Genomic DNA, 27,934 nt, shown 5'->3' with positions numbered 1-27,934 from the left:
CAGTTATTTTGTTTGTTTTTTACAGTGCACATGAGAAATAGAAATAAACATCTTGAAACTTCTTAAGTGAATTGTGTAAAATTGGGGGGAAAGTTAAGAGCTATACTGTGTTACATTTGTCAAACACAAGTACAAAATTAGTATGATAAATTTGTTCTAATTTTAAAACAAAACATCATATAAAGATTAGAATGAATTATAATTGAATCTGTCACCATCACACAGCCTTTATTAAGTGTTAAGTGAACAGAGAATGTTTTGAGGAACATGTCATACAAGTGTAAAAACAAGTTTACCTTTAAATAAAAACAACGTTATTAACAATGTAAATGTACTCACCCATATCTTTGATGATCTTGCCCCGGTGTGGGGAGGTCCATTTTGCACTTTACAATGGAAACTGGGAAACGGACAAAACCAAGAAGCATTGAACCCATCATTCGGAACTTGACCCGCTAAAAGAAAAAAAAACGAAAAAAAAAAAAACGGAGAACATTCCCCTATACATCCCACCATGTTGCAGTTGGCCACTGCAAAGAGACACATTTTATTTGAGGGGACTGACGGCAGCAAGAAATGGAGTGCTGCAGCAAAGTGGAGTAAAACACTGCAGCGTCCAGAGCTAAGGCACAGCAGCAACAGGCTAAGCTAGCTTCAGTATATGTGTTTATTTTTCATGTACGATTCCCAACACTTGTTGACTAGACCAAAATAATATCAGAGAGTAAACCACCAATCTCATAAGCTAAATAAATGATTTATTGTACAAAAGAAAAATGATAATCAACAACAAAGGCAAAAGTAACAATTGAACAGTTATTCATATGCACAACCATTAAACTACAATGCCGGGGTGATTTATTTAAAACTACACAAAGAATGGAGGAATGAAAAACATTAGAAGCGGTGAACCTGTCCAAAACATCATAAACGTCAACATTTGGGCTGTTATTTACATAGAGGCTTTTTACTCTCATATATTTCTATGAAAACACTCACACACATACCAGTATACAAAGACTAAATTTCAAAACGGCTTGAGCAATAGTCAAGCCGTGGCGGGCACAGCTAATTCCATCTTTTGACCACACGTGAGCATCAGTCATTCTGTCAATAAGTCCATCCCAGCCTGAGAGTACGGGGACCCTGTGGTTTTCTTCTACTCTTTTTGGGGGTCGTGAGTGTTCATTTGCACATTTTAATCCATTTTTTCAAAGCTAGTTCTTTTTAGAATGCTAAAGTGAGGTAGACAGACTTTGTAATTAATATTAATAAATACAGACAATTGACCAGTTGAATCTTTTCCAACCACTGCCCCAAACAGCGTTTTCCTCCCTTTGAAAAGTTCTAGCATAATTCCTGCGATAACAACACAAGTTACAGCACACAACATGTCGTCCTCTACTTTGGCTAACGATCCCTGGATACTCCTCCCATTCTTACATGGGCGCTTTCTCTTAAAACACACACAAAGGCAAATCAGACACTAAAGTCTTGCTAACTTTGTAATAAAGTAGGTGGACGGGCCATTTCCAGTTAAAGCATTCTGTATTCATCGACGCAGACTTTTATTACACACATGACTTGTCACCCAAGGTTTGGAAAGGAGGCCTTTCAGGCCGCTGGCACGGGACAGGATGTCCAGGTTCCGGAACGGATTGGATGTGTGTGTGGAGTGGACAGGCCCCCGCTTCAGACAAAAGCCAGGACGAGTGTGACGGCATCAAACGAGTGATAACCTTGCTAGTTTCTCCGCGTGGTTCCTCAGCAGAAGCTTGACTAGTTTCCTCGAGGCTACACTGTCCAAGCTGGCTTGTGCTTGGTCAAAACACAAATAACACTTTACCTCCTCATGCCATAGTGCAAAATTTATTGTTGGTAAGGTAGAGTGCCCCCCCAAAAAGGTTTTCGTATGCCTTTTTCTTTTAATATATACATATATCATTTATATATAATAATGTCAGAAGGCTCTTCCTTTATCCAACAGCATAGTGCTTTCGTTTACAACAAATGGATATCTCGGCTAGGACATCCATGAGACAAAGACACACTTTGAGCATACTGTACTAATCTCTACTGTATTCAAGCACTAACAATAGCAATTCTTCACGATGAGAATGAGCTGGGAAGTGGAGAGGGTGGGGGCAAAATGCGGTTAGTGGCATGATCTACATTGTCTTTTGCCTAGTTTGCTATGAGTGTTTCGGAGTTGGGTCCCTTTTGATTTGATCTAAGCTTGCTAATGGTCAGTGAACCAGCGTGATGATGTGATCATTGCGCTCATGTATTAGAATTACTTGGATGTTTTTGTTTATTTACATCAGGTCAGATTTTTGCTCAGCTTCCCGGTGTACAGTTAAGCCTCAAATGATTCATACCCCAGCCAAATGTTGACTTAAAGTGCAATGTTACTAGTTGAATGGTTATCATTTAGCTCTGACAACAGCAAGGATGCAAATAAGTTAATTAAAAAGAAACAAAGAAAATGTCAAATATAAACCCATATTAATCTTTTGCCTCGCGTCATTTGCAGCTAAACGACACCCGTTCATCAAATACAAATTGACTTGAACTCAAGACTTGAGCAGCATAGGAATCATTGTGGCCTTAACTGTACATCTGAAGTCGCTACTCTAGCAGAACTAGCCATACTTTCCACTCACGCGGTTGCTTTTTGGAGTTTTTACAAGACTCCAAATAAAACACATCAAAGCAGCAGTGAAAAGGGTTTGTAGATCCGTGAGAATGTCGCACTAAGGTGTTATAGATTAAGGGTTTGGTTTTGGATCTCCTTAAAACGTTACATTGCTAGACATCTGGAAACAACATTGAACCGGATTTCTAGGAGTTAACTGTGGATTCCGGTTGAAGTGTTTGCCCCCGTTTTTTTTTTTTTTTTTTTTTTTTGTAGATCCCCCATGAGGAAGAGTGTTTGTGAACTAAAATGTCTTGAAACTTCAGACTGAAAATGCTTGAGTCTCCTGTCATCTCCATCCACTAACATGGACATTTCACAAAGATGCCATTAAAAACACAACAACAGAAATCAAACATACGTTTGTCTCATTCTCTGAAGCCGCATCGCACGTTGTATTTCCATCACTCAGTCCCTTTTTCGATTCCTATTTCACACAGAACTTTCTACAAGTTAGAATCATTTGAATTTCAAGAAATGGAATCCCTTGTGTTTTTTTTTCTTTTTTTTTTTCCAATCTCGTGCCAAGGAATGGTGGGTTCTGGTGCCAGGGGAGTGCTCCATTCGCATTTAAGGTGGTTTGAGGGAATGGTGAACGTGCACAAGCGTGTGTCATCTTCCCGCAGCCTAAGAGCAGCCGCATCGATCCACCACCATCCCGGGAATCTTGCCGTGGATAATCTGCTGCTTATCGTTGAAGTAAAGCATGTTAATGGGCGACATCTTGGTGGGGGTGCAGCAGGGCCCTGCCGAGCCACGGGGGTTGGCGTGCTGCACCAGGTGAGTGTGCGGGTACTTCTGCATAAACATGTACTCGCACTGGCCCGAGCAATAGTTGGCTTTGTAGCGCTTGGGCGCGATGATCCAGTCCCAGCCGAAGGCCTCGAAGTCCACCGTCAGAGGGTAGCGACAGCAACGGGACTCGGTGGAGTGCTCGTCGCAGTCCAGACCCAGGTTCCTTCGAGAGCGTTTGGTCGTCTCCAGAACCTTCACTTCCAGGAACGGCTGCTGGAAACAGGGGGAGGAGCGAGAGAAAGAGGTGGTTATAAAGGGGGTTATGGACGGGGGTAAAAGCGGATCAACCGATGATGGCAGGTGAAAAGAATAATAATGCCTTTATCAACAGACAGTAGTTCAACTTTTTAACATGTTGATCGTATGCGGATTAGACAAAGTGTTTTCAGCTTTTATATGAAGCTCAACATATAGCACAGAAAGGACGTTAAGATGATCTAAATTAGAGGAAATTCTTAGGTAGACCATTTGTCATTCAATTGATATTAAAAAACAATTGATGTTTAGCGTGAGCTGTATTAGTTACGGTGGATATAAAAAGTCTACACACCCCAGTTCAAATGGCAGGTCTTTGTGATGTAAAATAATGAGACCAAGATAAATCATCTCACAACTTTTTTCACCATTTATGTGACCTATAACCTTCCATCCATCCATTATCTATACCGCTTATCCTCACAAGGGTCGCGGGGCGTGCTGGAGCCTATCCCAGCAGTCTTTGGGCAGTGGGCGGGGGACACCCTGAATTGGTTGCCAGCCAATCGCAGGGCACACAAAGACAAACATCCGCAATCACAATCACACCTAGGGGCAATTTTAGAGAGTCCAATCAACTTACCATGCATGTTTTTGGAATGTGGGAGGAAACCGGAGTACCCGGAGAAAACCTACGCAGGCACGGGGAGAACATGCAAACTCCACACAGGGAGGCCGGGGCCGGGATCGAACCCACGACCTCTGAACTGTGAGGCAGACGTGCTAACCAGTCGACCACCGTGCCGCCGACCTATAACCTGTCCAATTCAATTGAATATAACAATAATAATAATAATAATAATAATTATTATTATAATAATCATAATAATCATAATAAATGTAATTTACACACCCTCCACCCAATCAAATTGAAACTCATGTTGAATGGGAGTCCTGTCATATCTGGGGTGACAGGAGTTAAAAAAATAAAAATAAAAATACAGTATTTGTCATGTCATGTCATCTTCCAAACCGCTTATCCTATATAGGGTCGCGGGGAGTTGCTGGAGCCTATCCCAGCCGTCAATGGGCGAAGGCAGACTACACCCCGAACTGGTCGCCAGCCAGTCGCAGGGCACACATAGACACTGTCACTGAGCGGGAATCGATCCCACGCTGCCCGCACACAACTCAGGCGTGTGTACCACTACACTATTAGCGGACTATACAGTATTTGTTCACACCAAATATCTAATTTGACTGCCTATTTGGAAGTAAAAATTAAAATGCTGCACCAAATTGAGTGCCTTTCCTGCAAAGCCTGCCTCTTCACTCAGTGATTCCAGCTGGACTACAATAAAGTTGACGTGACGCATGAAGAAGAACATATAAACTGAAAGGCCAATGGAGTGAAACCACTTTTGGCCTTTAGGGTCCTTGTTGAAATAAAAGCCCCAGAGGATGATGGAAACGTTTTTTCTTTGCTTATTTGATCTTGCCGTTGTTTTGGATCTTTTGCTTTTTTTAATTCAAGAATAATAATGGACACTGCTGTGTACTCCGAGGACAGCGCTTTATTGGCCAAGACGCCAGACATGATATGTCCCAAATAAGCACTTGGCAAATATTTGGTCGAGCCGATTCTTTATTGTGGAAACCATGTTCACTCTCATTGAAGGATTCTCATTTTTCCCTGGATGGGGAGTTCTTTTTGTTTTTCCTTGCCCTCCTGGGGGTTAAGATCAGGGGATGTCGGTAATATTTGTTAACTATGGGCATGTTAAGCCCTTTGAGACGTACTTGTGATTAAGGGCTATATCAATAAATTTGACTTGACTAAAATGTTTTAAATCCAAGAAACAAATGATGCAGTCAATGCATCATCTAACAAGACTCTTATCTTCCTATTAATTGCAGGCCTTATTTAGCGTAACAATGATTCATCTGTTCAATGCAAATTAATTTAAACCTCAGTTTTTAAATAACACTCTGCATCCGCATTGAATGATGTTTCTAGCCACTTGGGGGCAGTAAGACCAAGTTACAATCAAGACAGTCATTGCTTGTACACATACATAGGAATAATATACGTGCTGTACAAGATGATATGGTTGGGCACAATCATTCATTTTTGTGCTTTGTGGTTTTCTGTAGTAGGTCTCTTGGGTCACCACTAGTGGTAGTGGTTGACGTTAGTAATTACGTTATGAGTCAATGAAATACATACTTATACAACAGATCTATATTTTATATTTATTTTCACATCATTTACTGTATCTTAACATTCCTCACAATGATTTAATGTGTTGTTGAACCTTTTGGGTTAATTTGGTAAATACATTACATGGTTCTACTTCTATATGGCATCCTATTTTGACTGCTGTTACCTAAGATGGTTGCTTGCTCTAGAAAGTGCTCATGAAATGACATACTGAATGTATTATGTTCACAGTGTATCTATCTCCCTTCACCAGGGCGTTTTGAGAGATTTATGGGGTAATGTAAGAATAATAACGTATATCATGATTCATGTGCAGGTTTTTCATGATTAGACTTGTTAGCCTTATTAGCTTGTGGGTTTAGCTTTAGCTTTTTCCAAGCCCAACTTGCTCAGTGTGCTTTGCTTCCACATATGTATGATAATGGCTCACACACGCACACACACACAGACAAAGCAAGTTCAGAGTGTTCCAGCTGTTTTCGCTCCCCTTTCCCTTAGAGCTGGAACACCTTTGTAATCAGGGACTCCTAAGAAAATAAAAGCGAGGAGGCGGAGGTGCTTATCAGAGGGTTTTAGGAACTGTTGCGGTAGTTCCCTTCGCTCTCCTTGCGCAAGTAAAATGACAATATTGTGTTGAGTGCCTTCTATCCTCATTTTGTGAGTTGTTTACTAATGTCTCACTTGGTGTGATCCTGACAGCTAATTAAAAAAATGCGCCGACTTGATGTTGTCATGCCTGTTTATATTAAATTGAGAGTTGAGCATGACGTAATTGTGCTTAAAGGGGATCTCTTGTCCCTGGGACAGGTCTGAGGGTCCTTACCAGCCCCTCCTCCCCGGGTCGCAGCGAGGTAACGGCCAGGTCATTGCCGCTCTCATCAAAGGCGTTGATGTCGATTCCCCAGTTGGTGTGAGGCTGTTTGAACCAGTTCTGCAACACGTGCTTGAAGTCAATACTTTGCCAGTGTCCCACTCTGGAGTTGAGCTCGATTTTCAGCGAACGGATGCGAATGTGGCGGCTGCCCTGCTCCGTCACGGGCTTGAGCCGCAGGATCTGCAGGTAAACTGTGGAGGTCTGCTGCAGAGGTCGCAGGTACACCCACAGCTGGGCCTTCAGAACCTTGGTGAACATGAGTTTGGGGCTGAACTTGAAGAAGCAGCAGCTCGGTTTCCCATTCACCTGCACCAGGGGCTCCGCTGTGAGAGAGAGCAGAGTCATTAATATACAAAAAATACTCACATGGCTGTGATCAGAATCAACCAATAACACCGAGACTCATGTTAACACACACCTGCCGCCATCTAATGTGCCTCAGATTAACCCCAAATAAAGTTGAGATGTTCTAGTAGGCTTTTGCGGATATTTTTGTCGCCTCATCTATTTTCTGCTGGACTCATTCAATCTGGACATACTCTATTTGTTTGCAGTTGTATACCTTACATCATAATGTATTCACGGTGCTTCTTGTGCATGAAATTGTAGAAGGAATTATAAAAAGTTCCAAATAGAGTAGGAAAAGCCTACTAGTACAAACAAACGTCATTTGGGGTTACTCAGAGGTACTTTAAAGGGTGTCAATTGTGTTTTGACTCAGATTTAACCGGAATTTGAATGTAATTGGTTAATTCCAAACACAGCCACATCCCAGTTACTGTATAAGAGGGTGTGAACACTTGTGCAACTAAATTATCCCAGTTGTTTCTTTTTTACACCCCTTCGGTGAAAGAATTGATTCCAAATAATTGAGTTTTACAGGTTATCACACTAATAGTGGAAAAGGTTTTGAAATGATTTGAAAAGAAATGATTTTACCTCTTTCCATTTGTCTGCTTTTTTTTTTTAGTAAAAGAGGTCGGAAAATTAAATAGTCAAGTAAAGTGCAATTATATGAAAAATAATGAAGTATTTACTCATTGTTACGTCCCACCACTGCCTTTGGGGTTATATTCCAGAATACAAAATGCTTCTTACGCAGAACGGTCTAACTGGTAATTTTTCTCAACACTTAACATAGGAGTTCACAAAATTTTTCTTCCGAGGGCCGCATGCAGAAAAATCGATGGATGCAAGGGCCACTTTGCAGAGCTGCAGGGTATTCCGTCTAGTGAAAGTTTAGTCGGAATCCCCGACGGAAGCCCGGTTGAAATTAGAGGAGGACTAGCCTATAGACGGGTACTATTTTTTTACCCCTGCAAAAAAGGCGAATGACGGACAACGGAGGAGTACCTTGCCTGCTGGTGGATGACGAATGACGGATGCTCAATTTCTGGTAAAATGCCCAGCTCTGCCACTTTGACATTCTTCAACTTTATGAAACACACTAAATCCAAACAAATATAGTTATTTTGTGAAACTGCTATAAAAAACAGCTTTCTCTTAATGGTGATGAGGATTTTTCTCGATTGCGGTGTGGCCCACAGCCCTGCATCCTATATAATTGCTCTGCCCCTGCCATGAGCAATCTCCATACAACAAACTAAAACAAGAGCAGCCTCTGATAAGATGACCACCTTTAAAGAAGTCTTTACTTGAGGATCATAATTCATCATTGTGTTAGGGTCACAGATCAGATCTTGACACAGGAGGCAAACAATTATTCATGAGGCGTTATAAAGACAATTTTGTCACTGCTTTAGCTGTAAATTCATCCATCCATTATCTGTACCGCTTCTCCTCACAAGGGTCGCGGGGCGTGCTGGAGCCTATCCCAGCTGTCTTTGGGCAGTAGGCGGGGGACACCCTGAATAGGTTGCCAGCCAATCGCAGGGCACACAGAGACAAACATCCGCACTCACAATCACACCTAGGGGCAATTTAGAGTATCCAATCAACTTACCATGCATGTTTTTGGAATGTGGGAGGAAACCGGAGTGCCCGGAGAAAACCCACGCAGGCACGGGGAGAACATGCAAACTCCACACAGGGAGGCCGGAGCCGGGATCGAACCCACGACCTCTGAACTGTGAGGCGGACGTGCTAACCAGTCGACCACCGTGCCGCCCTAGCTGTAAATTGTTTTGTTTTTTTCCACATCAAGAAAAAACACTATATAAACCCAATTTATTATCATTAGTATTAGTCATCTGTAGTAGTTGTCAGGTGCGTTGCCCCCTTGGGGAATGTGGGTGTCAACCTCCAACTTCAAACCAAAACCCCCCCACCCATTGCTGTCAAGACACAGTCTTTAAAGCACTGTGTCCAAGTCTCCAATAGGATTAATCTGATGTTACACCAGTGCAGCTCACAGCACCGAGGGGGACATATTTGCATGCTATGATTTGGTTTGTTATGGTATGCTGTGACCTGTTAGGCAGCATTCCATCCATCCATCTGTTTTCTATAGGGCTTGTCGTCATTAGCTGCAGCCTATCCCAGCGGACTTGGGACAAGAGGTAGGGTACACCCTGGACTGGTGGCTAAGCAGCATTATCGTGCTCATGGAATTTCTGCCAACATCTGTTCTCAGCAGTTGAGTGTGAATATTTTAGAATATTAATTCATTTCTGCTCTTAACAGCAGCAGCGTCGCTCAGCAGATTTGAACCCGTTCATAGGATAATATGTGCAGATATTTCTTATAGAATTTGTGCTCAAGGGCCACATTTGTATTGGAACATCGACAGGTACAATATCTTTGGCACTCTATTTTTTGTTTTTGTTGTTGGCCAGTGTAGTGCAAATGTTTGGTGGGCCAAATTAAAGAAGAAAGCGCAAGCCATACTTTGCCAACCCCTGAGCTAGGTGCTGTGAGCTTACTCTTTTCAACCCAAATATATATCACTTTCCCACAAAATTGACGTTTTCTGAGAGAAGATCAAATGTGATTTGATGAATAAAAATGACACATAATAAGTAAATATGCAGCAATCATGTCATGACATCGCCTCAAAGCCTCCAAGTGACTGGTATGCGTCTGCTGTGATGCCGACCTTGTCCTGTTCACATTGGGTACATTTAGGAATTTGAAAAAGATTATGTATTATTCAAAGGTGTTTGATCCTTTCAGCTGATATATTTAATTGTCATATCGGATTGACATCTCTCAGCATTCACACATTCAGGTGTTGTATTTTAATTTAAAAAAATACATTTGTTGTCCTAATAATATCAATACCCAATGTTTTCAGAAAACAAAATAACATTTTTAGCAAGCACATTGCTATTTATTTTGATATTATATGACAGGAAGCTAAAAACGACCCTATGCTTTCAGGCAAACAAAATCCTTCTTCAAGTTAACTGAGTTATCTGTTCCAATGCCGCTGTCCACCAATCAGCAAAGTGAAATCCCAACTCCACACAAGTTGTCTTTAATACAATCCTGTGACAGTAACAGCACTGTGCCTCCTTACACTTGCCACTCTCAGTGTGTTCACACACCAACAGTTGTGTCAACACGACCCCCCCAGTGTCATCTCATCATAGTTTGCATTTCATCAATGGCAAGTCTTGCACCATGCACGTCAGGTCAACTCTGATGCATTTGCGACCAATTCAGCATTTCTGACTGAATTATTGTATAACTTTTATTTTACATAATGTTAAATCGACGCAGTGGACCCACACTCACCCTCCCATTTTAGTTGCTCATATATTCACGGAAGGCTATGTAAACGGTCTAGCTATTGTCACCATCACTCGAGTCGGGTTACAATTGTGATTACATGAGCTGCAAAAACAAATCCATTTGCATATTAAAACAAGAATCGGTGATGGTGGCTAGTGGCCAGATGGTAACCTTCGATTCCCCTGGGTCAGTCATAATGAAATGGTCTACCCCTACATTACAACTAGCAAAATTATGTGTGTGTGTTTTTTCCCCCCCTTTTCCAGCAGCTCAGCCGAGTTGCAAATCTACTTTGGCTTTGGATTAAGGTGCATGTCAAAGAACATGAGGTGTCGGCTGAAATAGGCAGATTTAGTCCTGTCATGATCCCCTCGTGTTTTCGGCAATTGGCACCACATGTCAAATGCGCGCAGCGGTTCATTTACATAGAGCTCCATCTGATATAATGACATCCATCCATTGCATTCATACATTCATTTCCATGTAAAGTGTTCATTTATTAAGGGAAATTTATTCCGCATCTATCAGGCATAATAATGCGCTAGCGGAGTACAATAGAATATGTTATCGGTCCTTTTGGGCTTGAGCGTATTTGACAGTAATACCAGACATAAGTGACAGTTTATTCACATACTGTCGTTTGTTTGGCAATGGACTGTTGTCGGATAAAGAAAAGATACAATGTGCATAGACTTGTCAATCATTGCTCAATCGGAGGTTGCTCAGGCAACCTGCAAATGCTTCCTGGGTCAAAAGGTTATTTGGCACCTCAGCCTAGTTAAGAAATGGGATCAGGGGTCAAAACCGTCAGCCACTTTACATCTCAGGGGTGCTGGGGAGGGGTGACACCTAATAGCCAGATTGAGTTTGAAGGTCAAGGTCGACCCTATGGCAATGCTAATACGTCTTTCTTCGCAACACGCCTTTTCAACACACAGTCATTGGAAATCGCTGGCGCACAAGTCAGTCCGATAGACCTACCGTTTGTTTTTTTTGTTTTGTTTTTGGAGTAGGGTGGAGACCAAAAGTACAGCACAGTCATCGACTGACCAGGGGAGAACACTTTTTGATTTGCACACTCAACAAGAGTCCTAATTGAATTATGGTGGCGCATTGAGGGATATGAACTCACTGAAGTACAGATGGACTGTCCATTAGAAGAGTCCAGGCCACTGTTGAATAAGGGCCAAACCGGGGGACAGACGTAATCCTCCAGCCTGTATGTCCAGGCCCAGTCATTAGTGCGTGTAAATAATACACTGTCTCACGCTGGACAAACAATATGTTCCTTTTCGGTGGGTTACTGAGGTCACCGTAATTAACGTGTTTGCTCATCGGCACAGCCCTGCCAATGAATGATTCCAAGGTTTGCTTGGGGTTTACTTAACGATGACCAGTTGTTGTTTTGGATCGAGGAAGGTGGCAACAGTTTGCCTTTGTTAAAAGCAAACAAGGCGCTAAACACCGCAAAAACGTGATTACTTGAGTTATTCTCCAGAATGTGTAATCTGAGCAGCACAAGTCAATTAGTTAGGACATTTATTAAACACACACATGCCCAACATATGAGCAATGTCACGTCAAACAATGACTTCATTGATGAATTCAATTTGTGCCTTTATAGATCCTGTAAGTGCTCTAGTAGGAGGAGAAGGAGGAGGAGGAGGAGGAGGAGGAGGAATGCCTCCAGCTTTATTACACGGCACATTTTGGCAGAGTGTTTCACTTGGGGAAAGCCGGCTGGTTTTGCTTGTAAAGCACAGAAAACCAGTGGGAGACCTTAAGACCTTCAAGCTTTGCTTTTGATGCCATTGCAAATTGAAGCTCATCTGCGTTTCATTTCCCAAATACAATTCTCGACTTTTTACTTTTTTACCCTGATTTAAAACCGACTCATTTGTACGATCAGCGTTTGCATTCAGCACCACTCAAGGAAACACTTCACTGAAAGAAAATCAACTAATAGGGGCTTTTATATAACTTTTTAAACTGGAAACTATTTTTTTTTTTAATGAAAAAACAACTTCTGTCGGTTTTGTGGTTCTTTTACATGACAAAGGCATTTTGCAGCCTGAAAATAATTGAAGACAGTTCTCACCGTTATGGTCTGAACATGAGTAGTACCGGTTTTAATTTTCAATGAACAAGGTGTGCCAGACAAAAGACAAAAGATATATTCCAAACCCAAACACCAAACTACAAAATTTCCCCTTCAATGTGGGCCGGGCGATCATCCAGAACATCTACAAACAGATTCTGCTGCATTTGCATTGTTCAGTGCCCAAGAAGAGGTTTGGGCAGGACATCTTGTTGATGCTTCCCCACGACGTGCCTGCTCACAACGCACTGAACATCCAACAGTTCCTGGCGAGAAGAAGACATCACTCAGCCGACTGACTTTATGTTACCTATGTTACCTGTCAATGACTGTTGAAGATATTAAAACCCAAGCTAGCAATCCTAGTTTTTGTAGGAAAAAAAAAAAAAGAAAAAATCGAAGGGATTAATGTTCGATTACATTTTTGACAAGTGTTCAATATGGAAGACATTTTTTGCGTGGCATACATCAAAGCCGTATTGCATTTCTTGCCAAATGCTTTGAAAATTCTATTCAGCGCAAGACTTGAAGACACCTTTCAAACAAAACTGGTTTTATCTTGCTTCCCTTGCCAGTTCCTAAGGTATGACTTTTTGTCAATCGACATAATATGTATGGTCGATGAAACTGCAGATTTGCATAAAGTATTAGCAGTCCAAATCCTCTTGGCCGTCTTCACTCCACACGTGCAGTAAATAAGGATGTTGCTAACAGTAGGACCGTTGTCATTTTTGTTAGTGTCTTTTGGGGAAAAATTGTTGCTAAATGGGTCGGGACAGTCAATAAATATAGCAAAAACATTGCTGAATTGGCAACATGGCAGACTACCTCAATTGAACCAATGTCCACATATGTGCACATAAAATAAAAGCACAACCTTCAAAATAAAAGCACCAAATATTTTACGTTTTATTTTGACTTCATGGTCTCCTAGAGGGAGATGGGCCGGATGTGCCCCCCGGGCCCAGATCTGCTGTAAAAAGTATGAAGAAGAGAATTTGGCAGAGCTGGGCATTTTACGACAAATTGAGCGTCCGTTATTCATCATCCATCTGCAGCATGGTTACCTTTTCGTCATCCGTCATTTGCCATTTTTTCCCGGGGTAAACATTTTTTATATACCGCACTATAGGCCGGTCCGCCTTGAATTTTAAACCGGCGTCCGTTGGCGATTCCGATGACACTTTCACTTTCACTAAAGGGGCTTCCCTCTATGCTCAGTCCGTCTATTTTAACATTTTTCCCGTCAATCGTCAGCAAAACAGCCGTCCATCAGTGACGGATAGGCGGAGCGCCCGGCTCTGGAATTTGGCTTATTGCCTTGTTTTGACCCATTTCAAAATGCTAACAAAAAAGCCCATTCCTATTGTCCTACATCAGTCTCACGTAGAACCCCGAAGACTGGAGCACTGCTTTCACTTTACATAACGTTAAAACGTGAAGAAAAGTATTAACAGATGCTGTGTTTTTCCAAAGGAAATGGCCTTGTTTGCCTTTCCTGGCCATGTTTCATTACAACAGCAGCTTATTTCCCTGTGGTATAATTGCAAAATATGCAGCGCATGAATTTTACTGCCGAAGCGCAGCAGGCCTGCAGGTAAGCCTATCAAGCATCTGCTTGACTCCCTGGGTACCTGTGACGCACAGTTAGCCCACAGCCTTCTATACGAGCAAGTAGCGTTAGACGTATAGAATATAAGGCTTTATTCAGCAAGCTGTCCCATTTAATATGAGACACCGGGCATTTTAAAAGCATCATGGAGTCATGTTGTGGTAGAATTGAGCTAGTAAACTGTTGAAAACATATCGCTAAGGGATGTTAAGATGCAGCTATACAATAAAAAGGTTACAAGGGTTGACTTTAAAGTTTAGATTATATTTCATGTTTTTATGGCATTCTTCCCTTCTTTATTTAACACTATTGCAAAGATAAGGATCCTGCCCAATCCTGGATTGAAGTACGATTCGGGATAGTTACACATTTGTGACTTTATTCAGGCAATAAAATGACTTTAGCTATTCCAGCCGTTCACTTGTTAATCACACCTCATGAAAGCAACCGTGTACATTATATCTTCCAGGTGAAACTACAAAGCAAAATGGCCATCTATTGTTAATGTCCAAATGGGTAGCACATCATGGTATAAATCTAGATAGGAGTTTAATTTGCATATATATATCTATATTTTCTTTCCTTAATGGGAAATGCAAATGTGCCATTTTGTGGCGAGTGTGTGTTTGGCAGCCGTCATGTTGAATAAATGTGGCTCTAGGGTATCCCCACGCACCTTGGCATATTAATCATCGTGACACGTTCACGACCCTTCTAATAAGACAGGGGCCATGGTGTACCCCTCTTCAAAACATCCCATCCCACCACAGCCCCACTCCCTCTTTGTCTCTCGGCCAGTCCCAGGGGACTGGAGAAGGTGGTGGGGGAGGCCGGGCTTGATCCGCGAGTGGAGGTGGTGGAGGGTGTGCTGGGGGTGGGCGGGGGGGGGAGTGTGCGTGTGGTGGGAGTGTGAAGTTAGACCCCCTCATTCAGAAGCTCTCCCTTGGGACAACGGCAGGCACAAGACTCCTATTAGGACTAAGCACAGTAGCCCCCCAGGAGCAACAAAAGACACCTCCTAATGCTCCCTGTTCTAGCTGAGTGCACACAAACACACGGAGAAACACAGAAACACAAAAAAACACAACATCCACTATAGCTGACTCCAAACGGAGGCAAACCACACCTAAGGTCAATTATATTTAAGTTTTAAGAGACTGTTTTAGATATACGTTCGTTTTGAGGCACCGGGATATCTCCAGCAGGACTTTGGGGGCATGGAGGGATGATTTTTTTTTTTAAGGGGGGGGAATGAAGAGTGCAGTGAACTGCAATAAGGTGGCCAGCTGGACAGCAGAAAGCACACTACTCTCACCGCCTGTGTTTGGGTGTGAGGCGTTAATGTCAGGTCACTGCTCTGTTTCCCCCATTTTTTTTTTTTTTTTGCCCGCATATACAGTAAGGAAGGACTAAGTGCTGTTCTTTGTTTTTTCCGGTTCACTTTTGCATGCTTCACAAGTTCACAGGCAAACCAAATTATATATAAGTAAATACAAATCAGGATTTGAGGTTTGGGGGGTTTCATGTCTGTTCTGGGGAGTAATACAAGTACAAATGTCTACTTTCAAAGAATATTAAGAAACTATGAGCATTCCAATCGACTTTCTTGTACTGAGAAAGAATATGAGAAATTTTGGACATGGGATGTCTTGTCAAAAATGTGAAGAAATAGTAAACATTTTTGTTCATAGCTCTTGATATATCATTTTACACTCATTCAACAAAAAAAACAAAAAAAAATCATGTCAACTCAAAATTTGGCCAGAGCTTGAATGATTTGGCTGTAGAGGTCATTTTCATATAATTTGATCAATAACAGTAAAGACAGACTGAATTTCATTTTGAAAATCAATAAATGTTACTGATTAGTATTTGAATTATTATTACTAATGCCAAAATGTCTTGACCATTGTGTCCCAAATTTCATGATTCGCAACATGTTTTCTGAAGATTCTAATGACATTTTATAGGCTTTTTCTCCTATTGCTAAATACGCCTTTTGGTTGAAAACTAATGAAAATCTGTCTTAGTGTCTTAAGAGTCCCTTATGTTGGTTTTGTTTAAAAACGGCTCGACTTTGTCACTCAAGCTGTCTTACCATTAACAGTACTGGAAGAAGCCTCATTATGTCGGCGCAGTACACCAGAGGGATCTGTGATCTGAAGTGCCAGGATGTGACAGCCATTTTGCATTCACACAATACCAGATAGAAAAATAGATGTTATTTCTGAGTTATGTATGAATTTTCAGTTCTTTACCGTTATCATGGATGTATAAAGACAAGACCGTATGGCTTTCATGAGTAGTCAGGATCGTTTATGCACTTGCACCTGCCGAGCTGAAGGGCAACACCTGCAAATTGTGCAATTGTCCTATATATGAAACTGTTTATGTCTTTACAGTTATGAACCTGTTTCTTTACCGTTATGTGAGAAGAACACACAATATAAGGGTTAAGTTACTTTTCCCAATCATCTTTAGATGTCAGTGTCACATGTCGGTGTCCCTTACGCAACACTACAACAATTTTTGTTTTTTTTAATCCAATCATATCAGCTGGGACGAATGGCAAAGGCTGCTGCAGGCATGTAGTAAAGAAAATAAATCAAGAATTTAATCTAACATTTCATATTTGTACATTTGTATGGGTGAAATTAGATGAGCTTTTCATTTGCTTGATGTTGTCTACCATGAAACGTTGCCAGTAATGCCTCTGTTCGGTTCTTTTTTTTATTTTTTTATTTTTTTTGACTCAGTAGATGTAGTGTGATTACACACAAGACAGAGTATGCGCGACAGGCCAAAGGGGCCGGTGATACATCCAGGCAGAATGACTAATGAGTCGTCTTTATTTTGAAACGCTGACACTTTTCACACTGCCGCCGTCAGAAAAGAACTCTGAAGGTTGTTACTTAACACTGCTCCTTAAAGTCAAACCCTGTCAGTAAATACATGTAATGTAACTTGGGCCACATAAGTGAACACTTCAGTGGTACAGTAAGGTGTTCATTAGTATTCAGTAGTAGTACTGGGCATTAAGTAGATTGATGATCGATCTGATCTTTTGTACTTGATTCCTTTGTAGCCCCCCCCCACCCCCCCACCCAGAAAAAAAACCAGCTGGTGGACATGTGCACTGACTATTTGAGTTTAATGTGCATCATTGTAAACCCTTTCCTCACACCAGCCGGTCCTGCCGGTGTGTTTGTATTTTTTATTTTTTTATTTTTTTAAGCTTGATTGAACTTTTTACATATACAGCACAAAACCACTCCCCTTTAAAGTGCGCTTTACATTATATAAGTGGAACTCCCTAAAGTATAACTGGGCCATGCATCTCCATAACATGCATAATGGAGCTCACAGGGTGATGCGGCGATAAATACAGCAAAAGGCCGCTCCCCCTTTGCTGCTGAAATGGAGCTAATTAAATTTTCATGGGATAAAAATGAGGTAATCTGCTGTTAATTGTGCTTCCTTCCAACACATTTGCTCCCTCCCCTCCAAGGATCCAACATTAGGCCCGCACTGCATTTCCCCGCTTAAACGCCTCTTAGTTTTAATGGATTCTACCATAAACCGATGCCTTGCCTATACGACCACACAGAGGCTGAACGCATCCATCAACAATAATCCCTCAATGATCTCCATTTTATCTTCTCACTCCTCCTACCAATCCGCCCCCCAACCCCCCCTCAGCCATGTCCCTACACAGGGCTTAATTACTGCTCCGAAGTAATTATTTCCTTTATTAGTGAAACGAAACATCTGTTTCGAGTCTTTTTAAGTGTACCTATAAAACCCTTCCATGATTTCTGTCCCTTTAGGATAGAGCTGGGCTGCTTGCTGCTCCCCGCGGACTCGCTGCCTTCATTCCTCCACCCCCTTTCGTACGCACAGCATGAGTCAAGATGCACCTAACTCCATCGCACACTCCCCAAAATGTTTCACAGAGGAGCTGAGCAGCACAAGCCATGCAGTGAAACATTTCACTTTTCCTCCTCAGCTACACCGCACCAGTAGCAATGTACTTGTGAATTTATATCCTATTAATATTCTGGTAAAAATACTTTATTAAATGCCAAAGCAATATCTGCAAATATAGCAGGAGAAAGCGGCCTATAGGGATTGGTCCAGAGGCGCGTGGGAATAGAGGAAGGAGGGTGGAGGGAGCGAGATTCCAGAGGTCCTGGGGAAATTTTGTCCTTGTATTAATAGACTTTGGTCCCTTTGAAATTTTATTAGCCATAAAGTTGACAGTATGTTGTGCAATTTCAACAGTCCTGCAGACCTTTCTTGACTTTTTACTTCTTTTTAAACAAACCAGTCGTGCCCCGGCGGCCAAACAATTCAACGGCAATCTTCCCCTTGGAGTCCCGCCATTGAAGGCGAACAAGTGTCATCGTCAAACTGAGACCTCCGCGGAATAAATAAATCTATAAAAACCTCACATAGTCACCGACTAGCGACCGGTGAGTTGAAGACAGAGAGTCCGGCTTCTTCGGCTCTGTCCTTTTAGCGCTCTCCCTCTTAATTTTTATGGTTCCTGCACCTTCAGGAAATGACCCTTTTATAGGGTCAACACTATAAAAGACTTGTTTTTTTTGTGGGAGTGGTTGGTGGATGTTTTGTGTGGTGGGGGATAAGTGTTCAAGTTACTACCGGTTCGTCTTTGCTGCCAAAGAAAGAGACCTGATGAGGTTAATAGTCTCCTCTTCAATATATCACATAGCTGTGAACTCGGTGACCCTTTTTGTCAATAGGAGAACTTTTCTCTTGAGTGTGTGTGCGACTGTGTGTGTTTGTGCGCGTGTGTGTGCTCTAGCGTCCATGTGTGTTGACACCAGTCCAACATATGTTAATGTATTCCTATAAGCGTGTATTTGATGTAGAGATGCTTGTGGTTGTGCTGAATGTAACTCTGTTACATAAGTTGTGCCTCTAATTTGACATGCTGGCCATGTGGGCGTAAAATGACTAGATAAGGGAAAAAAGTACGAAAAATCCAATCAATGTCACGTTCAATCGAAATATGTCTTCTCTGCACGCTGTGCAATTAATTGAATGATTTTCAGATTGTCTGTAGAATCACAACATTGGCAGCTCTGAGCTGCATTCTGGGGAATTAGAAGGCTTCTCAGAAACTCAGGAACTGGTAGGAGAGAATCCTTACAGCAACTTAAATCTTTTCCACGAATGTGATGCATCACTTATGGTTATTTGGCCCTCCATTGTCAAAATAGCTTTTTCTAGCCCATTTCCGTCCCTAAAGGTTGTACAATGTCATACTTTTTCAGGTGTGTTCCAAAAGTGTGTGAGCCAAGTAGTTTGTGAAAGTAATGTACGGTCAGTTCCATAAATATTGGGTCATAGACACATTTCTAATCTTTCGAGCTTTAAGCAACGCCTCAATGCACTTGAAATGACACAAACAAAATGTGCTTTAACTGAAGGTTTTTCGGGTTAAATTTGAAGATTTTTACATCCAAATCAGGTGTAGGAATTACAACAGTTTGTATATGTACCTCCCACATCTTAAAAAGGCCAAAAATAATGGGACATTTGGCTGCTCGGATGTTCCATGGCCAGGTGGGCTGCCAATGGAATGGACCCTCTTGTGTTTATTGATGATGCGATTGCTGGCAAAAGCAGTAGGATAATATCCGAAGTGATGTTATCTATTCATATTGATCCAAATGGTCAACAATCTGAAGCATACTGTGAAAGCAACCGAACAGCTATTTTTTTTTTTTTATTCAAAGAAGAAGAATGTGACACAATGGCCAAGTAAATCACCTGACTTGAACCCGATTGAGCATGACAAAACTGAAGAGAAAATGCCACAAGAACAAGCAGGAAGTGAAGACAGTTGCAGTAGTGGCCTGCTAGCGCAAATCCAGCATCTGGCGATGTCTACGTGCTCCAGACTTCATGCTGCAATTGACTGCCAACGATTTGCAACCAAGTGCTAAAAAGTCCGTTTGATTTACGATAGTTAATTTGTCCCATTACTTTTGTTCCGTCAAAAGTGGTTAGGCATACAGATAAACTGTTGTAATTCCTGCACAGATCACCCGATTTGGATGTAAAAACCCTCAAATGAAAGTCAGCAGTTAAAGCACATCTTGTTTGTTTCATTTCAAATCCATGGCGGTGGTGTTTTGACAAAATAAGATGAGAATCGTCTTGATAATATCACTAATAAACACCACAACCCTTTTGAACCACATCATCGGTTACTCAGTCATGAAATGTAAGCCAGCGTTACCTCCGGAACATACTGCATGGAGGTGGATGTTTTAGTACATTAAGTGCCGCTCCACGATATATAAATAGCTGTACTTTTCCATGAAATTTCATAGTAATTAGCCACTCCGAAGCATGGACCCTGTAAACCCCCACTGCGGCACCCACACGTACCTTGAGTGAATACTAAGAAGCAACTCTGGCACAGGTCCAGTTCAGTATGTACTGTGTGAACCCACACGGCCATCAAAGGCAGCGAGCAGAACCGTGAAAGGGTGATTGGGTTTGACGTGCGCGTGGAACAGTATAGTGTTTGAAGTCCTTCTTCTATCACAGAAAAACAGAAAAGGAAGGCACTTCTAATCCCGTGGGACCCCGCTAAGGCGCCACAGGCGGAAAAAAAAAAAAAAGATGCACTCCTCTCAACTCTTCCATGGGTACCATAGAAGAGGGGGGCGGGGGGATGATAGAGGAGGTAAGGTGGGGGCAGGTGGCACGAGGGGAGAAGCAGCAGATGAAGAAAACGGCAGCTGACGTGAAGCAGAAGTGCTGAAACATGACGAATAGAGAGGAGACGTCATACGAGTGCCCCCAAATGACCAGCTTATGTCTTGATAAGGTTGCACGGGTAAAAGCATGACCAAAGAGGAACAAAATCTACAGCCTCAAAATATTTTGAAGGGCTAGGAGTCCTTCATTACATCACATTTTGGTTGTCTTTCTATGCACTTCATTTCAGAGTTGGCTTCCTTCTTGTTTATTGTATTGCGCACATAATTTTGTTTGCTATCTGTTCTTTTTAATTATAAATATAAATGGCTTTGCCTTGACTTGATTAGAATAGCAAATGACTGTGTTACACAAGGCGGTAACTTACAATAAGTCCAACTAGACACCGCACACTTTGCAGTAAAGCATTCAAAAAAAATCTGCATTAGATAAAGGCAATTATGACAATAAAAACTTTAACCTAAATGTAATAAAAGGCATTTCATGAAACGATTATGAATAAATACCCATTCATCTATCCATTTTTAAAACTCCTTATCTTTTTGAGGGCTGCGGGGAGCTAGAGAATCAACTCGCGACCTCGGTCGTAACACAGGGCCACATGTCGAGATGCAGCCGCTCACACCCTCACTTAGAGGGAACGGAACACACGCTGCCTGCGGGGGAGTCGGGCCAGTTAACCACGACACTTGATTTACACTTTTTCATAATAGCTAATACACTAAGGACTCTATCTTCATGCGTAACGCGTGTCCGGTGCGAGGCAGTATAAATCTGCGCAGGGGCAGGGTACTGAGTTTGTAATTTTGCGACACACTGCTTTACACTCAATTTCCAAATGATCAACACACTCCTTGCAAAACCACACACATTTATGGCGATTATTTACACTATTCTGCCAATTTCCTGGCCACATTGACAGAGGGGCAAACTGTTTTCGATAATTAGTTCATTTTGCAATCAGCCTGAGGACTACGAATACGCCACAGGTAAGCTGTCGGTGTGGGGTGCAATTGGGTATAGCGGGAAGAGAGGGAAGAGTGAGAATTAGTAGAGGCTGAGGAAGAGGAGGTGGAGGTGAAGAAGCAAGAGGTAGAGGAGGCGGAGCGCAAGAAGAAGAAATAGAATTGATGACGACATCAGAGCTACAATAGTGGACCATGTAATCAACCATAGAATGACTCAGAGGGACGACACAATGTCGTTGTTTTTTTTCTCTCTCACGGTTTTGTGTGTGTTTTGATGTTTACAGTAAACAGAGTAAACACCTTGAATGAAAAGATTTGAAATTTGGATCCCTGTGTGTTTAGAGAACTATGACAAAAAAGTAGGACGTCAACCTTGTGCACAGAGAAAGCAAAAGCCAGATTTTTTTTTTTCATTCTTCCCATCAGTGTGTAGCTGGTGCATCGTGTGTTCACTAATCGGATGGCTTGTGTTTATCATTTGACAAAAAAGACTATTTTTACCAAGGTTTGAAGACGTATTTACTTTTGTTAGAGAACTAGGATGCTTTGTCATTTTCAGGGAAGGTTTTCTTATTTGTCTGTGAAGAAGCCAATTGTTAAGCCATCAGAAAAAAATAAAATAAAACTCAAACAACCCCCCAAAAAACTTCAAAAACACGTATACACATTCAATATATGTTTTGCACGAAAAACGGTGCGAAATGGGGAAAGACATTTCTGGGAATCCAGGAAAAATCCCAAGCATGATTTTTTTTAATCAGGGAATATTGCGAATCTGCGGGTGCTGAACTGGAAATATGCAGGGGTTGACTGTAACTTTAACTTGTAATACCACCATTCACCACTAGATGGCAGATATGTCTTTGTTGCACTTAAACTGGGTCATATACTGCTCTCTAGCACAACGTGAGAAGGCCTAATATTTTTTTACAGATTTGGAATGACATGCAGGACAAACATTGTACCGCTCTGATATTAAAATTTTGAGTTTGTTCATTTTGTGGTTAAAATATATCAAATGAGTTCTTGCACTTAATTTTGGTTTCTTGTTCAGCAGTTTTGTGCCATTGTTGAATGTTAATTTTTATGCAAGAGAACCCTTTGTTGGGAGAAAAATACATTTGTTGTTATGAGTTGATGATAGTGGATCTTTTATACATGCATTGCGCATATTTTGTCCATATTTAAAATAGCATTTTTGTCATAGAAAGTGTCTGGTTAGAAGGTAGGTGGGCCCGCCAATATCACTGATGAAAAATTGTAGCCCCCTCCAGTATTTATATTGCCCATCCCTGCCCTAGATGCTGTGTCCTGAATTATTCTAGTGTCAAACAAATACTCTGTGGTGAATCTATTTTTACTTGCTGTGTGTATGATCTAAACTGATTCTTTGGTTTTGAACACACAATAACCATTTTTGAGGTGAGAGTTTGAGTTGTAACAGAAAAGTGAGTTTTGTAAATGCAGTTGCAAGTTTTGGATTCGTGTTTAGAGTTTTGACAACACAGGCGGAGGTTTCAAGAAATGAAATTACGAAAAACGCCACTTCAGACACAGAGCGGCAGAGGGGTTCGTAAGAGAGCTGGCAGACTCGTGAAGAGGCCAAGGAAGACCGAGGACAATCATTACTGATGAGATTTGGGAAACAATTGTACACCATGCCCTTGCTCTTGAGATCCCAATTTGAGAAGAAGGACAAAGAGTCCAACCCGATTTGATTGTCAACAGGAGAATACAATTGTTACTTGTTGGATAACATTTAACATGCAGGATACTGTAACTTGTGTAATGCTCATTACAAAGCCACTTTTACTGTTTGCGTATGCTTTTAAGTGCATTTTCTGCTCATGAATTTGTATAAATGTAATGAATTTGAATTGAACGGTGACCAAATGAGTGACGAAGGACTGCTCCTGCCTCCCATCAACACGAAGCACTCACTGTTGACATGATCCTTCAAAATAATGCCAGCCGACTGTGATATCCAGCAGAAAGTGAGTGAAATCTTGCCTATGATGGATGACGACCTGCGGCTTGATCCGTAAACAGATGAGATGTTGGAGACTGAAGCTCATTTTTATTTTTGTTTGGTTATGAAAGTGTTGAATGTAGATGTCACTTAGGCTATGAGATTTTCCCAAAATGTGTTTGGAATAAACATTTTCGGTTGCTCTGGATGCTGTGTCATGCTGCGTAAATTATTTCATCTAGTTCCTAACGAATGCTCTATGGTAAATATATTATTATTGTTATTCCCTGTGTGTATGATCTGAACACATTGTTTGGTTTTGAACAGGAAACCTGGTTTTGAGATGATAGTTCAATTGTGATAGAAAAGACTGGGATTTTGCGAATGTTCTTTGAATTTTTGTTTAAGGTTTTGAAAAAAATGGGTGGAGGTTCAAGAAATGTGTCTTAGCGATTGTCAAAAACTGTAAAAAAAAATAAAATAAAAGTTACTTAGATTGAAAAAACAATAACAGCAACAACAACAAAAACAATTAAACTACCTAAATAATTTCTTAGTCTTACAGCTTGGAATTTCAAAATACTTCGACGTGAGCCCTCAAGGATAGAGAGAGATTGAGAGATAGAGAGAGAGACACAGACACAGCATGACAGAGGGATGGGGTAAGACAGTAATAGAAAAGGAGCGAGAGAGAGAGAGATGAAGATGGGAAAGAAAGGGGGCGCAAACACAGATGGAGAAAGTGATATAGATAAAGAGATAAAGGAGAGAGATTGAGATGGAGAAAGAGACAAGGTAAGGTAGGTAGATAGATAGATAGATAGATAGATAGATAGATAGATAGATAGATAGATAGATAGATAGATAGATAGATAGATAGATAGATAGATAGATAGATAGACAGACAGACAGACAGACAGATAGACAGATAGATAGATAGATAGATAGATAGATAGATAGATAGATAGATAGATAGATAGATAGATAGATAGATAGATAGATAGATAGATAGATAGACAGATAGACAGATAGACAGACAGACAGACAGACAGATAGACAGATAGATAGATAGATAGATAGATAGATAGATAGATAGATAGATAGATAGATAGATAGATAGATAGATAGATAGATAGATAGATAGATAGATAGATAGATGGATGGATGGATTTGCAAGTAAAATTAGTATGCGAAGAAACGTAGTATTAGATATTGCGAACACATGAGGCACACTGGGCCATCTTTGTTCAGCCGCTTGTACGAGTTGATTATTTGGGGCGTGTTCTATCCGCCTTGTGCAGAATATATTACGTGTGTAAATGTTGTTGAACCCCACGATCCTGCAGGAAAAGGTCACACACTCCCCTCGACCCCGAGTGCTTCTCCGTCTTTGTGTACCCGCGGTGGAAAAAACGAGCTGTGCCTATAAACTTCGCATTTAAAAAGGCAAGTGCGGCCGAGGGGGGCCCCCGCTGCATGAGGGGAACAATGGCAGCTTTTTGGACACACTTTTTCTCACTGCGATGAACAGCAGGGAGACCGGTAGAGGCTCCTATAAAAGAACGATAGAGCACAGCTGCCAGGGTTCAACAGTAATTTTATCAAATGTCTCCTAGGGGGCTGCCTGCGGTTTATCATTGGATTCATGGCCAACGAGAAGAGAGCCAGCAAATTGTTCGTCCGCTCGCCGTGTCGTCATAACTCCCCACATTTAGAGCCGGGTTATCATTAATAATGCACTTGACATTCGGGCTGCTTTGTCATGCGCTCGCGCACATAAACGAGGTGAAACAAGAGGGAAGCTTTCCACATGCTGACAGCAGCAGGAGGTGGACTCAAGAGAGCAGCTGCCTGCTCCAAACACACACGCGCGCGCACCCGCGCGCACACATCATCATCATCATCATCATCATCATCATCATTATTAGCAGAGTGATTGTTTGCACCGTGGAAACAAAAAGTCCATTAGGCCATGTTGAAGCCACCTTCTGCTTCACAGTGACAAGGGTCATCAGGCTGGCTGAATATTGATTTATCATCTTCAAGCGTAATCCCTTTTTGACAGCTGCCACCAACAGCTGATTGAGCCAATTAGCCAAGGTCTACTTGAATGCAGGGGGGAAAAAACTGTCACTCGGTGTCTAACGCGAATGAGGCACAGAAACTCGCGCGAAAAGTCAACTCGGTTGCGTAATTACGCATGGTGCGCGTGTCGGAAGTCGTGAAGTATAGTATTACTCACGCTCAGAAGCCATGGTAATGACGGACTCCGTGGTGGCGTGGTACTCATCCTCCTCCATAAATTCATCCTGGGAGGACGCGTCTCCCTGGAAGTCGTGATGATCCAGGAGCTGCTGGAGCGGGGGCGCCTTGGGCAGCAGTTGGTTGACCACCTCCCGGCTGATGTTGGGCGCCTGCTTCAGACGCAGCTTGCTCAAGATCTGCGACTTGATGGTCTCCAGCCTCAGCACTTTGCTTTGTTCCCTCCAAACGCAGGCGGAGCACTCGTGGGAACCGGCGTCCTCGTCCAGGAGCGACAGGCCGGCATCCGTGGGCGTCTCGCTGGCGGGAGGCAGCAGCAGATTGGGCTCATCGCTCCCCGACTGTCCCAGGGAAATGAGCACCATCAAGCACAATAAGAAGTTATACCTCGACATGACGATGCGTGGACACCAGGCAATGCAACTTTTTTTTTTCTTGTTTCCTTTTGTCGTTTAACTCACGTTACCAGTTAAATCCCCTCTCTTGGCTGTGCGTCGCTCCTGTCCTTATCCTACCAGAGTGGCATCTAATCCAACACCAAGAAGTTGCCAAGAAGTGCGTTCCAGCGTGTCTTTATTGCAAGTTGACCAAATGTCTGTCTGATGAACGTATAGCCCGATCACGTGTAGTATGATGGTTGCTTTTGGCGTCGTCTGTACTAGTTTCAGTCCATGGAGGTGTGTGAGTGTGCAGAAGTGTCACTGGAAAATGTGCAAGTGCGGTCAAAAAGGGTGCTCTTTATATATCTCAGCTTCCCGCTGTCGTCATCCGTCTCCATTGGCTAAGATGGCAACAAAAGGCTTTTAGGTCTGTCACCAAGTCAAGAGGGACAGAGCGAAGGGAGGGTGCAAGGTCTCTTATTAGACCGAATATATATATATATATATATATATATATATATATATATATATATATATATATATATATATATATAAATAATGTATGACACATTCACAATTGACAATTACATGCTCCTTAATTGTTTTATCAGATGTTTCGGTAGAATATCTCAATGTCTCTCATATAGCAAATAACCAAATCAATGATAATGCCATTATTTCTACATATCTCAAGTTTTAGCTCCCAGCAGCATAACCAAATGATCAAATTCACTTGTAACAGTGATGACTCAGTTAAAAACGTGTTCACTCCCCCCCAAAAAAGCAATGGTTGAAATTTTAATATGATAGGTGACTATGACTGATCTTGACTGCCTATCTTTAGTCTTTATTAAACATTTCAAATATCTTAAAGAGTAATTTAATTTACTTTTCTTTCCCATTCAACCTCATGAACTTTGGATAATTAAACACAGGAGCCCAGTACGTGCATGACATGTCAGTATTGGTTTTAAATGTGCACTGTACTTTAGCATACTAAAAGTTTATATATACTGTATGTGGAAGATGCTTCCTATGTACAGTACAGGCTTACTGGTTTAGCCTTCAGTGTATGTGGCATCATTGACCCGCTAGTGACATCTGCTGGGGAAAAAAGGAAACAATAGTAGACCCGTGTCAAATAGTTCCCACCTTTTATACAATATATGATCATTAATTTGACAGCGAATTCAATTGCTTTTATGAACGACTATTATATTACTTGCAGAATACTGATATTCTGTGAGGTCACCCATGTGACCCAAAAGCTTCACAAATAAGAACAACAGAGCAAATCATGCATGGACTTTTCATATTTCCTCTGGAATTCAAGCCAGGTTTATAATTTGTATTTATTGAAATGTGAACGATAAGGATGAAGCAAGGAGTGAATTCACTGTGTGTAGGTGTACACCT

The 27,934-nt window shown here is 41.6% G+C and overlaps 1 protein-coding gene across 2 annotated transcripts; it reads right to left on the bottom strand.

The window, feature by feature from the left end:
• Nucleotides 1–740: 740 nt before the first annotated feature.
• On the bottom strand, nt 741–26,834 carry gdf11 (growth differentiation factor 11). 2 transcript variants are annotated; one of them, XM_086040610.1, is made up of 3 exons: nt 26,119–26,834; nt 6,730–7,103; nt 741–3,703 (listed from the first exon to the last, which is right to left on the bottom strand). In XM_086040610.1, the coding sequence occupies exons 1-3, from the start codon at nt 26,531–26,533 to the stop codon at nt 3,323–3,325; spliced, it is 1,170 nt and encodes a 389-aa protein (XP_085896736.1). In that variant the 5' UTR covers nt 26,534–26,834; the 3' UTR covers nt 741–3,322. The 2 variants fall into 2 exon arrangements, with proteins under 2 accessions (XP_085896736.1, XP_085896737.1); XM_086040611.1 differs by having other exon boundaries at nt 741–3,700.
• Nucleotides 26,835–27,934: the final 1,100 nt, after the last annotated feature.

Source organism: Filicampus tigris, chromosome 9 (genome assembly GCF_054856515.1).
Source record: "Filicampus tigris isolate MCC_2025a chromosome 9, RoL_Ftig_1.0, whole genome shotgun sequence".
NCBI lineage: Eukaryota > Metazoa > Chordata > Actinopteri > Syngnathiformes > Syngnathidae > Filicampus > Filicampus tigris.
The sequence above is the reverse complement of the archived record's forward strand: the minus strand, read 5'-3'. Positions and strand labels throughout refer to the sequence as shown.

Excerpts from the sequence above, each read along its gene's own strand:
- gdf11 (XM_086040610.1), bottom strand. The coding sequence starts at position 26,533 with ATGTCGAGGTATAACTTCTTATTGTGCTTGATGGTGCTCATTTCCCTG. Across the intron at positions 7,104-26,118 it reads CATTACCATGGCTTCTGAGC|CGGAGCCCCTGGTGCAGGTG; the intron begins GTGAGTAATACT and ends TCTCTCTCACAG. Across the intron at positions 3,704-6,729 it reads GACCCGGGGAGGAGGGGCTG|CAGCCGTTCCTGGAAGTGAA; the intron begins GTAAGGACCCTC and ends CCCTGTTTCCAG.